General features: G+C 46.0%; 1 protein-coding gene across 1 annotated transcript in view; it reads left to right on the plus strand.

Moving 5' to 3' along the window:
* The first annotated feature begins 1,834 nt into the window (after positions 1 to 1,834).
* Positions 1,835 to 15,218, plus strand: part of lrp12 (low density lipoprotein receptor-related protein 12) — a 14,103-nt gene continuing 719 nt past the window's right edge. Inside the window, exons 1-12 of the mRNA XM_067611798.1 lie at positions 1,835 to 2,566; positions 6,625 to 6,681; positions 8,957 to 9,092; positions 9,166 to 9,368; positions 9,485 to 9,732; positions 10,734 to 10,883; positions 10,966 to 11,187; positions 11,290 to 11,556; positions 11,764 to 11,966; positions 12,093 to 12,225; positions 12,661 to 15,078; positions 15,139 to 15,218. The exon at positions 15,139 to 15,218 is cut by the window's right edge and continues 719 nt beyond it. Of these exons, the coding sequence (XP_067467899.1) occupies positions 2,503 to 2,566; positions 6,625 to 6,681; positions 8,957 to 9,092; positions 9,166 to 9,368; positions 9,485 to 9,732; positions 10,734 to 10,883; positions 10,966 to 11,187; positions 11,290 to 11,556; positions 11,764 to 11,966; positions 12,093 to 12,225; positions 12,661 to 13,599 (2,622 nt within the window). The 5' untranslated portion in view covers positions 1,835 to 2,502 and the 3' untranslated portion in view covers positions 13,600 to 15,078; positions 15,139 to 15,218. The remainder of the gene's footprint in view (positions 2,567 to 6,624; positions 6,682 to 8,956; positions 9,093 to 9,165; positions 9,369 to 9,484; positions 9,733 to 10,733; positions 10,884 to 10,965; positions 11,188 to 11,289; positions 11,557 to 11,763; positions 11,967 to 12,092; positions 12,226 to 12,660; positions 15,079 to 15,138) is intronic.

Here is a 15,218-nt window from a genome sequence, read left to right on the forward strand (position 1 = left end):
TGGATAACATGTTAAAGTGAAAACATCGTCCCAAGATTTTAAAAGACAAACATAAAGAAAGACATTCAACATAAAAACTAAACAATCCTAAAATCCAAACACATCACCAATAATCAATAAGAAATAATATCGGACAGCTGAAGTAGCAGAGTATGAACCTGTTGTTCCATAAATACGTCCTGTAAGCTCGTCTCATGTTGAACATCTGGATGTGTAGAATCAGCTTCTGTTCTCCTCTTAGCTGTGCTGAATTCATCACTAACATTACAGTTAATAAATACTGAATAATAAGTTTACCTCAAACCGCTGAACCAATCAGAATCAAACTGGAATGAGTATAAAACGATGTCAAGATGGTGTCACGTTACTCTAATGCTCATCATATCTAGATCAATATATCTCTTTCTATATCTGTGTGTGTGTGTATGTGTGTTCATGGACAAAATTATTGGTACCCTTTAGATGTTGTGAGAAATAATTGATCTGTAGTGATACTTTAAGCAGACTATTGAGTTTTAATTAGTATCACAGCTGTTTTCAGTCTTATAATCACTCAGCAGCCAGTGACTCTGCTGTTTGTGCATCACACTGAACATTGAAAACAGGAAAACTAGAGACGGTCTGAAGACATTAGAGAAAAGGTAACAGCCAAACAAGTAAAGGTTACAAGATCATCTCCAAACAGCTCGATGTTCCTGTGACCACTGCTGCCGATATTATGAAGAAGTTTAACTCTGATGGAGCTGCAGCCGACATCTCTGGACGTGGTCACAAGAGGAAAACTGTTTGAATGGTGGAGAAAGAACCAAAGAAAACTTCAATACAGATCCAAGCTGATCTTCAAGTTCAAGGTACAATAGTTTCACTGTCTGAATGAAAATGGGCTCCGTGGTAGAAGACCCAGGAAGACCCCACTTCTAAGAGGGAGACGCAACAAAGTCAGACTGGACTTTACTAAAATGCATGTTGACAAGCCGCAGTCCTTCTGGGAGAATGTGCTTTGGACAGATGAAAGTAAACTAGAGCTTTTTGGTAAATCACACCGACCCAGAAGAAAAGATGAAGCCTTCAAAGAAAAGAACAGCATGTCTACTGTGAAACATGGAGGATGTTGCTTTGCTGCTTCGTGAATCTGTGCAGCACAATGAAATCACAAGACTATCAAGGCATTTTGGAGCGAAACATGCAGCTCAGTGTCAGAAAGCTGAGTCTTCGGTCATGAGTCTTCCAGCAGGATAATGACCCCAAACATACATCAGAATAGCGGCTGCTATGAGTCCTGATCTGAATCTGTTGAACATCTGTGGAAAGAGCTGAAACCTGCAGCTGGGAGACGGCAGCCATCAAACCTGAGAGAACTGGAGCAGTTTGATCAAGAAGAGGCTGAACTACCAGTGAAGAAGAGTAGAAACCTTATTCAGACTCACAGAAAGAGCTTGACTGCAGTTATTGCCTCCAAAGGCTGAGCTACTAAATATTAAGTTATTTTTGGCTATTTTCATTTGTTTTATTGTATTAAATAATATGTTGTAAATCAAAAGCAAAGTTTCAGTTATATTCAATGTCAAATAAAGAATGATGGATCACAGATACTTCTGTCAGTTTCAACTTAATGCAGAGAAAATTTAGTTGTTTTTTTGTTTTTTTAAAGGTGGAAGGGAACCGATATATTCAGCCAGTCTGTATATGTGTGTGTTGCTGCCAGCAAATATAAATCTGTATCTATATCTCTATCTATTATTTATATATACATATGTATATACACATATATGACGTCAGACGTTCAGTGTTGTTGGAGGAATTCGGAATTCGTGACGTCACAGACATTTACACACACAGAGGGCGGGGCTTACCCACACACACGAAGCAGCTGCTGCAGACTGTTGTTGTTCAGCTCGGCATCAGCAGCTAACGGCTAACAGCTAACAACTAAATCTACCTGTGGACATGTTGTCAGAAGCTCGCGCTGCTCACCACACACCTGGATAGCACAGTTAGCTCGGGTCAGCTCGGTGTAACCCGGGAGGACGTTAGCTCCGTTAGCATGTTCCAGCTACTCGGCCAGTGTTGTTACTGTTAGCTCCGTTAGCTGTTAGCTTCTGATGATCTGTCTCAGAGAAGCAGCCAGTTAGCCTGGCAGCTAAAGTTAGCTTCTTATTGAACACAGATCCAATAGTTTCCGTCATGATTCGCTGTGTTCACACTGAGCTGAGATGTTGCTGTAATGTCTTTTATGCTAACAGCTGGTCGGAGCTAGCGTTAGCTGTTAGCCGGAGCTAGCCGCAGGCAGATGTCTTTGTTCCACCAGACGTTAGCTTAGCTTAGCATAGTTAGCATAGATAGATTATAGCAGAGAGGACAGTTATTGTGTGTGTAGCAGATGCTAAGCTAACAGAGCTCAGCTGGGTTTTATTAGATTAGTGGTGACATGCAGCTGTTAGCTCCTCCAGCTGCTGCTGTGTAGTGACCTTCATCACCTTCATCATCATCATCAGTGCTATTATGGCCCTCAGAGCCGCCTGCAGGCAGAGCCGCTCAGCCTGCATCTGCCTGCTGCTGCTGTCAGGTGAGTTCACTGACTCAGGATCAGCTGATACAGAGTATTGACCTGTTTTTGGTTCTCTTTGACTCTTATTCTTCTTTGTAAGTTAACATGAAGACAAACCGACACTTCTTCTTCTGTTTCGTGTGTTACATTCAGTCATAATGTGTGTTAAACCATCAGTCAGGCGTCCATATGAGCAGTAAAAGAGGTTTTCCTCACTGTAATCATTCCTCCTATACATACTGGATATTAAAAGATCCTTCAAAGGCCAAAATCCACAGTGTGTCCACACAGTCATTTAAAGTCTGTGTGAAGCTTCTATTCAGCTTCATCAGTCTGAGTTAGTCATATCAAGTGGATATCTGACACATTTACAGTCTTTTTGGCATCAAATTCCCTCTTTGTGTTTCCTCGGACAGTGTTTCCCTGTTGAGCTGCAGGTGGAAGTATAGTAACAAAAAGAGGGACTTTGGCACTAAAAAGACTGTAACGTTGAAAGATATCTACTTGATTTGACTCATTTGGACGCTGAAGCTTCATATTAGCTTCAGATAAACTTTAAATACATTTTTGCACAGAAGGAGGACTGTGGATTTTATGAAGGGATCTTCTGATGGTCAGTATGAACAGGAGGAATGATTACAGCAAGAAACACAGCTTTAATGCTCATTTGACTGACTGTTGGTTAAGGACACACTCGAAAAATTGTGAACTCGTCCTTTAATGTTTCTCCACAGATGTTCACTAGTTGGAAACACCTTAGTGTTGTAAATACTGTTGGTTTTAATTGTTCTAGAAATGTTCTATGAAAACCTGATCTGAAGTTTTACTGTGTTTTTGAAGAGTTTCAGGTTTCTATAACTAATATTTTCTAACCATAAAAATTAGTCTAAAGGCATCACAAATCAAAATATTGTAGACAATAACTCCAGCATAAAGACAAGTCTTCAGCTGGGACTTAAAACACCTGAGAGAGGAGACGGTCCACAGCCTGGACCAGGACCAGGACCAGGACCAGGACCAGGACCAGGACCAGGACCAGTCCCTCCTGTTTTCAGTCCTGAATGGGGTCCAACCAGCAGGCTGAGCAGAGCAGGACGTTGCATATCGGTATCATTTTGAATATGATAAAAGAAGTTGTTGTCATGGCAACGGCAGTATCTGACTTGTTGATGTCATGACGTCATAATAACAACAAGCGTGGCTGAAAGTGACAGTAGTGACAGTAGTGACAGTAGTGAGTAGCCTGACTACCGACTGAAGAGGAGCGATTCCAGCCGAGTGGAACAAACCACGGTAACTGGTAATAGTTTATGGTCTGTATAGCAGAGATGTGTCCAGACATCATCCCAGCATGGGTTTTGTTTCTATGACAACAGTATCTTGACAGCATATTAGCACTGTAACCGCTGCTGTATGATAGACCAGCATTTGTTTGTCACCATGAGCACCAGTCAGAGGAGGAAACCCTCTAATATATGATTGGTTGCCTTAAAAGAAGCGACTGGTCAGACTGGTTTCCATCAACACGTCATTATTTATTCCATCAGAGTCGGTTTCTCTTCACCACTAATGCAAAAAACATTTTACTGCCACAACTTTTCACTTTTCACTGAGTAAACGATTAAACAGCAACGGAAAGAGACGCTCAACACACACACAATCACACACTATACACACACCACACACTCACACTATACACACACCACACACACACACTCAATCACACACTATACACACACCACACACTCACACTATACACACACCACACACTCACACTATACACACACCACACACTCACACACAATCACACACTATACACACACCACACACTCACACTATACACACACCACACACTCACACTATACACACACCACACACTCACACTCAATCACACACTATACACACACCACACACTCACACTCAATCACACACCACACACACACACACACTCAATCACACACTATACACACACCACACACTCACACTATACACACACTCACACTATACACTCACACTCACACACACTCACACTCACACACACACACACACTCACACTATACACACACACTCACACTATACACACACCACACACACACACTCAATCACACACTATACACACACCACACACTCACACTATACACACACCACACACTCACACTATACACACACCACACACTCACACTCAATCACACACTATACACACACCACACACTCACACTATACACACACACCACACACACACACTCAATCACACACTATACACACACCACACACTCACACTCAATCACACACTATACACACACCACACACTCACACTATACACACACACCACACACTCACACTCACACACACTCACACTCACACTATACACACACACACACTCACACTATACACACCACACACTCACACTATACACACACTCACACTATACACACACACACACACTCACACACACTCACACTCACACTCACACACACTCACACTATACACACACTCACACTATACACACACTCACACTCAATCACACACCACACACACACCACACACTCACACTATACACACACACACACTCACACTATACACACACACTCACACTCACACACACTCACACTATACACACACACACACTCACACAATACACACACACTCACACTATACACACACACTCGCACTATACACACACACTCACACTATACACACACACTCACACTATACACACACACTCGCACTATACACACACACACACTCACACTATACACACACCACACACTCACACACACTCACACTATACACACACACTCACACTATACACACACTCACACTATACACACACTCACACACATTTATTTTATCAACATGTTCGTCTCCTCGGAGATGTTACTGAGTTTATAGTGACCTTGCTGTTGTGAACATTAGTAGAAACTACTCAGTTACATTTAAAACATCTATTATTTTGTTGCGTTCCTTGTTTCCTGATTGAAGAGCAGTGATTTGCTCCTTCAGCCTCGTGCAAAAACAGACAGTGAAAATGATGTTGATAGTCATATTGACATCATATCAGCACCGTCACATCTTTCACCATAGTTTCAGTGTCTGTAGAACATGTAACAGGCGTGAAGTGTCACTGCTGTGATCAGCCTGAGCGCCGCTGTTTGTCTCGTTTGGGGAACGTGGTGTCGTGACAGTGGGTTTTAACTGGCAGAATAATCAGTATTTATAAAAATCCGTCCTGTGTGAAGAGTGTCTGTTTGACACAGAAGGATCCCCAACCAGACCCCACCAGGCCTGTCAGACAGAAAGACGCTTTCACCTCACATATTATTTATTTATTAATCACAATTGAGCACATGCTTCTTAACCTTTTACTGTCTAAACTACATATAAATAACATTTATAATGGAATGATATGAAACATTCCTTTCTGTATATTAATATTTATATACAGTCAATGTAGAAACAGTGTGTGAACGCTGCAGGCCTGCGAGATGCAGCAGGGACAGAGATTATTTCTAAAGCTAAAACGCTCACATGGACAGACATCAAACGCTGTTTTAAAATGGAAACGTATTAGTGTGGACGTAGTCTTGGCCTGGGTAGCTCCAGCCAGGCCTGCTTCAGCCAGGTTTCAGTAAAGAAAAAGACAAATGTCTTATCAATTAACCACAATTAAAAGACCAAAATTGATAGAAGAGACTTTAACGTCAGGAATGTTCAGGAGTTGTAAAAGTGGGCCTAACCAGATTAAAATAAGTTTTGCATATTTACGTTATTATTGATTATAACAATATGATCAAAATTAGGATGATAGAGAGGCCCGCTGAACAGTCCTAAGAAGTGTTGGACCGAGACTTATGTGAACCAGGTGTTTCCAGGTGTTGAACAGATGTTTCAAGGTGTGTCCAGGTGTTGAACAGATAGAGACAGGCTGTAACTTCCTGTCAGGAGTCCTCAAGGATGTTTTTACAAACCGGTTAAAGCTAATGAGAGCGTTTCCGTGGATACGGTAGTAAACAAACATGGCTGACCCTGCACACTGACAAACTTCCTGTTTCTGTCCTGTTAACTCTGTTTCCCAGGATGCATTGCTGCCTCTGAAAGGAACGACAACGTCTATGTGTCCGGGATTTCTAACGGTGAGGTCACAACTGATCAGCCAAAGACACGTCAGAGACACGAAAGACAACACAAACTAAATCTCTCTCTCTCTCACTCAACTTCGTGTGTGTGTGTGTGTATATATATATATATATATATATATATATATATATACACACACACAATATATCCTATGCATGTATGTGTGTGTGTGTGTGTGTGTGTGTGTGTGTATATACACACACAATATATCCTATGCATGTATGTGTGTGTGTGTGTGTGTGTGTGTGTGTGTATATGTATATATATATATACATATATATATATATATATATACACACACACAATATATCCTATGCATGTATGTGTGTGTGTGTGTGTGTGTATATATATATATATATATATATATATATACACACACACAATATATCCTATGCATGTATGTGTGTGTGTGTGTGTGTGTGTGTGTGTGTGTGTGTATATACACACACAATATATCCTATGCATGTATGTGTGTGTGTGTGTGTGTGTGTCGTGTCTTTTTAATGTTGAGAGCTCATTAAGCTCTTTGAAATGTGAGATTACAGAGTTGAACTTTTTAGAATAAATGTTGATTATTTCATTGAATGTTTTATGTTGTAGGAGGAAGTGCATCTCACCTGTCCAACAGTGACACATGTTGTGTTTTCTTTTAGTTGCTGTGATGTTTTGTATCGTCCTGTTGGATCAGCAGTTCGTGGTCACTCAGCCAGTATTTGTTAGGTTCTGTCTCTGCCAGTTCATCACATAACAGTCTGATCTACATATCTAAGCAGACTGGTTTCTTTACATTGTGTTATAGTTTGGTTGACTGTGATTGGTGTTTGGAAAGCAGTGCTGGTGTGAGACTGGTCAGAGTGTGTCTGAGAGGGGCAGTTAGTCTCAGCACCAGCTGACATGGGGGACTCTTTTCTGGGCTCAGCTCTTGGTTTGGAGGGTTTTGGAGTGGAGGGGGTCTCGGGGGCTGGATTTAAGGAGATTAAAACATTCAAGTGCTCTCTTTTAAGTGTTAATTATCAGCAGGTATCTGCATTTGTTCAGTGTTTTTCTGTGTAAAATGTATCTGCTGAACTCTGCATGTAAAGACTGTGTTGGATGTTTGTTGCAGCAGGTTTAGCTGTGATGACTGAGTGGACGCCAGATTTCACTACCATACAGCGCAGTGGGCAGGATGACACCGTCACATATTTTAAGCCAGATTTTAATTGGAATTTTGTCAGGGTGTAATGGTACACCAAGTTCACGGTTCGGTACGATTTCGGTACAGCAGGAAAAAAAGAAGTCCTGACAGAGATGCACTACCTCCCTGACAATTTGATTTAAGGTTGTTCCGAATCTTCGGATGAGAGCATATCGACCAACTAATCGACCAGCAGACTACAGCCCTAATGGAGAGTTTCAAAAATGTCTTCATCAAAATAAGGAGAATCTACTGGTGATATATAAATAGCACAGAGACCTTAACCAAATATGTGATTTACCCTGTTTTACTGGCTAGATCTGACAGCAAAGATCTCCTTTATACCACACAGAGCCGTAGGCTGGGCTACAACTGCAGCATAGCTCCACTGCTGTGTGTGGAGAGGGGGACCAGGGGCAGCTACTGCTTCATACGTCCGCTGCTGTAGGTGGAGAGGGGGACCACGGTCAGCTACTGCTGCGTAGCTTTGCTGCTGTAGGTGGGGAGGGGGACCAGGGGCAGCTACTGCTTCATACGTCCACTGCTGTAGGTGGGGAGGGGGACCAGGGGCAGCTACTGCTTCATACGTCCACTACTGTAGGTGGGGAGGGGGACCACGGTGAGCTACTGCTTCATAGGTCCACTGCTGTAGGTGGGGAGGGGGACCAGGGGCAGCTACTGCTTCATACGTCCACTGCTGTAGGTGGGGAGGGGGACCACGGTCAGCTACTGCTGCGTAGCTTTGCTGCTGTCGGTGGGGAGGGGGACCAGGGGCAGCTACTGCTTCATAGGTCCACTGCTGTAGGTGGGGAGGGGGACCAGGGGCAGCTACTGCTTCATACGTCCACTGCTGTAGGTGGGGAGGGGGACCACGGTCAGCTACTGCTGCGTAGCTTCGCTGCTGTAGGTGGGAAGAGGGACCACAGTTAGCTTCTGCTTCATAGGTCCACTGCTGTAGGTGGAGAGGGGGACCAGGGGCAGTTAATGCTTCATAGCTCCACTGCTGTCGGTGGGGAGGGGGACCAGGGGCAGGTGCTGCTCTCTCTTTGTATCTGTCTCTGACCTGTCTGTCTCTCTGCCTGTCTGTCTCTCAGCCTGTGGGGAGGGGGTGGAGCTGCTGCGGGCCTCCAGTGGTGTCATCACCAGCCCTGGTTGGCCATTTCAGTATCCGGCCCGACTGAACTGCAGCTGGAACATCAGAGCCCGACCTGGAGACACCGTCACCATCAGGTAACATGGCTGTTTCCATGGTAACTGCACCAGCCACAGAGGTCAGAGGTCTGATGTGTCCTGTCCCCCTCAGCTTCCAGGATTTCGACCTGCAGGGGTCCCACCGCTGCTCCTCAGACTGGATGTCTGTCAGCAGCTACAGGAACCTGGACGGACTGCGGGTCTGCGGTTCCTCCCTTCCGCCTCCCTACATCTCCTCCCAGGACCATGTCTGGATCCACTTCCACTCTGATGACAGTCTGACGGGGAAGGGGTTCAGACTCTCCTACATCTCTGGTGAGGATCAGGACTCCCAGGGCCTGCAGGTCTCTGAGGGTTTGTGAGGGTCTTTGTGGTCCTTGTTGCTGTTCTCTGAAGGTCTCTGAGGGTCTGTGTGGACCTTGTTATTGCAGGTAAGCCAGAGGCTTCCAGCTGTGACGTGGACCAGTTCCACTGCTCTAATGGGAAGTGCATCCCAGACTGGTGGCGCTGTAACTCCATGGATGAGTGTGGTGACAACTCGGACGAAGAGCTGTGTGTGGACTCTCCCTTCTCCTTCCAGCCCTGCAGCCTGAACCAGTTCCCTTGCCTGTCCCGCTACACCCGCATCTACACCTGCCTGCCGCACAGCCTGCGATGCGACGGCAGCATCGACTGCCAGGTAAAACCTTCACCCAGAATACACTTCACCTGCCAGACAGTCACACAGCCTGCATGTTTAACCATGGTAACCAATAATAATAATGAATAAATATGTGACGACAGCCTGCATGTGTTGACCTGTGTGTTTTAGTTTACATTGTAAACCTGGACAACATCAGTCACAGCTGGAAACATGCTGCTAAGAAGACCTTAAAAACATCAATTTTACTATCAGTTCCATCCTTGAAGTAATTGGAGAACAGAGGAAAACCTCCACAACTAGGCGTCCATGAGTCTGGACACCTTGCCAAGGAAACTTCAGTGTTCCACTGTCCTGTCAGAGCCCTGTAACCTCAGACCTGGAGCTCCTGACTCTCATCCCTTTCACACTTATTCAGTTTTATCAAAATACCTTTTCTACACTGAGAGATTTACCCTTGAAAACCACAAACAGAATCATCATAAGAGGAACCCTGTCTGAGTCCAACAGCCACTGAGAACCTGCTGAGATACAAACAGCTCTCACTCTGGTGCTCTGTACCACGACAGAATCAACTGAACCCGAGGTTCAGCAACCAATCAGCAGCCTGACCGAAGCTTTCCCATGATGTCTGAGCAGCGAGGAACCCTGATACACCTGGTCTGTCAGTCCACAAGGATGGTCCCCAACCTCCAAGTGACACTAAAGAGGCATCAACCAAGAAGGCCCCCTAATGTCCAGAGCTTTCAGTATCTTAGGGTGAACATCATCCTTTGTGGAGCCTTAATCATGTAGAGCTTTATAATTCCCTAAGGACAACTCTTCCCCCAAGTCCTGCAGCTCTGCCTCCTCTATGGAGGATGTTTCAGTCGGGTTTCAGAGTTCCTTCCTCCATCCGTCAAGATCCTCAATCTGTGTCTGCTCCCTGCTGAGACCAGTCCCTCTGTTTCAACATGAGTGTGATATAGTTGTTTATATGCACTTTGTTTTTCCAGGACCTTTTAAATGTTTGATACAGTTTATATGATGTTTTTTTTCAGGATCTTGGTGATGAGATCGACTGTGACGTTCCCACTTGTGGAGAATGGTTGAGGAACTTCTACGGCTCCTTCAGCTCACCAAACTACCCTGACTTCTATCCTCCAGGAAGTAACTGCACCTGGCTGATTGACACCGGAGACCACAGGAAGGTAACCTCTGACCTTTGACCAGTTCTTCTTGCTCCTCAAACTCTGAATAATTTTAACCTACCATCTGATGCTCCTCTTGCAGGTCATCCTGCGGTTCACTGACTTTAAACTCGATGGAACGGGTTATGGTGACTATGTGAAGGTGTACGACGGACTGGAGGAGAACCCTCGCCGTCTCCTCAGGGTTCTCACTGCTTTCGACTCCAGAGCGCCGGTCGCCGTGGTTTCATCGTCTGGCCAGCTCCGAGTTCACTTCTACGCCGACAAGATCAATGCTGCTAGAGGGTTCAACGTCACTTACCAGGTGTGTACTTCCTGTTGGGTTTATAGCGGATGGGTTTTGGTTAAGCAGGTGGTATTTTTAAGGTGGACTGGACTTGTTTTTGGTTCTCTCTCGGTTCTTAAGGTGGACGGGTTCTGCCTGCCCTGGGAGGTTCCCTGTGGTGGGAACTGGGGCTGCTACACCGAGCAGCAGCGCTGCGACGGGTACTGGCACTGTCCCAATGGCCGGGACGAGCTGAACTGCTCGGCCTGTCAGGAGGATGAGTTCCCCTGTTCCAGGAACGGAGCCTGTTACCCCCGATCAGATCGCTGCAACTACCAGAACCGCTGCCCCAACGGGTCCGATGAGAAGAACTGCTTCTTCTGCCAGCCGGGCAACTTCCACTGCAAGGTACCCTGATCTCTGACCTCTGTCCCACTAGCAGAATAACCACTGTGTGTTTGATTGATCTCTGACCTCAGCATAACCGCTGTGTGTTTGATTGATCTCTGACCTCAGCATAACCGCTGTGTGTTTGACCTCTGACCTCAGCATAACCGCTGTGTGTTTGACCTCTGACCTTAGAATAACCGCTGTGTGTTTGACCTCTGACCTCAGAATAACCGCTGTGTGTTTGAGTCGTGGGTGTGCGATGCGCAGGACGACTGTGGTGACGGCAGTGATGAGGAAAGTTGTCCCGTCATCGTTCCCACCAGAGTCATCACCGCCGCCGTCATTGGCAGCCTGATCTGTGGCCTCTTGCTGGTCATTGCCCTCGGCTGCACCTGCAAGCTCTACTCGCTGCGCATGTTCGAACGCAGGTGAGTCACCTCCATGGCCTCTGATTGGTTGTTGTGAGCTGTGTGATTGGTTGTTGTTATGATTTGGGGCTGTATAAATAAAACTGACTTGACCTGACTTGTGAGCTCTATGATTGGTTGTTGCAGGTCATTTGAGACCCAGTTGTCCAGAGTGGAGGCGGAGCTGCTGAGAAGAGAAGCCCCGCCCTCGTATGGTCAGCTGATTGCCCAGGGATTGATTCCACCTGTGGAGGACTTCCCAGTGTGCTCTGGTAGCCAGGTACGCACAGTTCAGGTTCTGTCAGTGCTCTGGTTCAGGGGAGGACGGAGCAGTGATGAGCTGGTTTCCTTTCACGCATTCCAGCATCACTGAAGGCCAGTTGAGAACGTTCTCTCCTTTCATTGGTCAGATGTGCCTGATGGGCGGGGCTAAGCACAGGAAGAATCCTATCTGTTTTATTAAACAACTTTATTGAAGTGTCAGTGAAAAAAAGATCAAATAAAGTAATAAACATAGTTCATGACAGGAGGACTACTGATTAGAACTAATTAATGAAACTAATGATGATTATTACAGGTTTTTTTTAGAGAGGTGTAAAGTTCTGCGGGGACGTGAGTGACGGGGGGAAACAGAGACCTTTACTTTTTGCTCTAACATGAGTAAACGTTGTGAAAACCGACAGCTGCTTGACTTTATTTGTGTTTCTGTCTTCAGGCGTCCGTCCTGGAGAACCTCCGTCTGGCTGTTCGCTCTCAGCTCGGCTTTACCTCTCTGCGCCTCCCGTCTACTGGTCGTCATAGCAACCTGTGGCGCCGTCTCTTCACCTTCTCAAGGTCGCGGCGGTCCGGCTCTCTGGCTCTGGTCTCTGCTGACCTGGAGGACAGCGCTGGAACTGGGAGCACTGGGAGTTCTGGTTCAGACCTGCTGTCTCCGGACTCAGATGACACGGACACGGAGGGCGAGCGGGGGAGGGAGCGTGGTGTGGGCGCAGTGGGTGGGCCTGTGGCCCCCCTCCCACAGAAAACCCCGCCCTCCAGCGCTGTGGAGGCCGTTGTATCTGTGACGACATCCGCCACCTCCGTGACCCCGGCGCCCGGCCGCGACAGAGTCCGAGACCGTCCCAGAGAGGCCCCACCCCCATCTAGCCCTGTTGCCGTGGTAACTTCCAGTCCAGACCCTGAGTGTCATGGCAATGCCTCGGCTCCACCCACCTCTGCCCTGCAACGCCTAGCCCAGAACCTGCACCGCCTTGCCAGGACCCTGACCAGAACCAGCCAGAACCAGCAGAACCAGACCTGGACCAACCACAGTCCACTCCGCCAGCTGGAGACAGGAAGAGGCAGGGTCGAGGCCGCAGAGCGACGAGGGAGCAGAGAGGAAGAGGAAGACGTGGAGCTCCTGATTCCTGTCTCCGACTCCGACTCCTCCTCCTCCTCCTCATTGGTTGGTGACGTCCGACAGTCCCTGCTGGAGCCACACCCCTCCTCCACAGGCCACGCCCATCGCCAGCACCACGGAAACAGCACTCGAGGAGGCAGCAGCGGTCCCTGTGAACACTGCGGGATGGTGCACACAGCTCGGATCCCCGACGCCTGTCTGGAGGCAGCGAGGAGGACGGAGAGCAGCGATGACGAGCTGCTGCTGCTGAGCTAACATGCTCACTGACAGGCTAACCTGCTGGGCTAACATGCTAACTGACAGGCTAACCTGGTGAGCCAACATACTAACTGACAGGCTAACCTGCTGAGCTGACATGCTCACTGACAGGCTAACCTGCTGAGCTAACATGCTAACTGATAGGCTAACCTGCTGAGTTAACATGCTAACTGACAGGCTAACCTGCTGAGCTGACATACTCTCTGACAGGCTACCCTGCTGAGCTAACATGCTAACTGAGGCTAACCTGCTGAGCTAACATGCTGACTGACAGGCTAACCTGCTGAGCTGATAGGCTAACCTGCTGGCTAACATGCTAACTGACAGGCTAACTTGCTAAGCTAATATGCTAACTGACTAATACTGCTAAAGTTAACCTGACTCTACACTTTCAGTTAGCTAACATGCTAACTGATAGGTTAATATTGCTAATACCATCCTCACTCTGTAGCTCCAATCCGATGTGTTAACATCTTCGCTAGCTGTCTGGACTACAGCTAGCCAACATGCTAACACTTGTTAGCATGTTAGCTCTCAGCAGGTTCTGGCCTCCAGTGATGTCAGAGATGAACAGACCAATCAGAGGCTACTGAGGGGAGTGATGTCACTGATTGGAATCTGATGTTGGTGCGACAATATAAACTGTCCCCTGTTGTTCCCAGTCCGTCTGTTAATATGCTCCCCTCCTCAATGGTACGACTCTAAACTCGTCCTGGTGGTGCAACAGATTAAGTGTTCCCCTCTCGTTTGCACTTGGAGAGACATCACATGACTAATGGAGGGTCACATGACTAATGGAGGGTCACATGACTGATGGAGGGTCACATGACTGATGGAGGGTCACATGACTGATGGAGGGTCACATGTTTATCAGCTCAGTAAAACTAAACCTGCTGAACAGATTCTGACTTTAAGCTTCAGACAGAATCAGTTTGATAATTTATACATAGATGTGACAGTTTGTTTTTTTATTTTTATTTTTTACTTTATTAACAACAGCGATATTGCAATATAGACAACAGTACAGGGAGCAAAAAATAAACTAGTCACAAAAACACAAGCAGAAATAAAATTTTACAACGTAAAAAGATCCATAATACAGAAATTAAGAGAGAAAAATAAAAATATAACTTTAAAAAGTGAAAAAGAAATATTGCAAACAAGCTTAAATCATCTGGCGTCGTCCATGAAATGTCTTTTATTTTTATTTTTTGCCCCGATGAGAAACGTCTTTAAAGCTTTTTGTTGGTAGAGAATCTACAGAATCACAGAACGTCTGAACTTCAACAGAAAACTAGTTTGTTTGTTTTATCGTTTTGAGCTTCACTGTTTTTAGACTCGACATTCAGATATAATACAGTCGCAGATTAATTCTCAGATTAACGAGGAAATCTGAGCCGAAAGTTACAAAGACAGAAAATAAACAGAAGGAAAGTAAAGTGGAGATTGTGAATGAGACCAGCAGGTGTGTTTCAGGTGTGTTTCAGGCGTGTTTCAGGTGTGTTTCAGGCGTGTTTCAGGTGTGTTTCAGGTGAGGCTGAACGTTATTCTTCATCACTCTGGTTCTATGAGCTGCAGCCTCCTGGTTAGGGTTAGTTTGCAGCCTCCTGACTCGC

This window comes from Thunnus thynnus, chromosome 15, assembly GCF_963924715.1.
Source record: "Thunnus thynnus chromosome 15, fThuThy2.1, whole genome shotgun sequence".
NCBI classification, from domain to species: domain Eukaryota; kingdom Metazoa; phylum Chordata; class Actinopteri; order Scombriformes; family Scombridae; genus Thunnus; species Thunnus thynnus.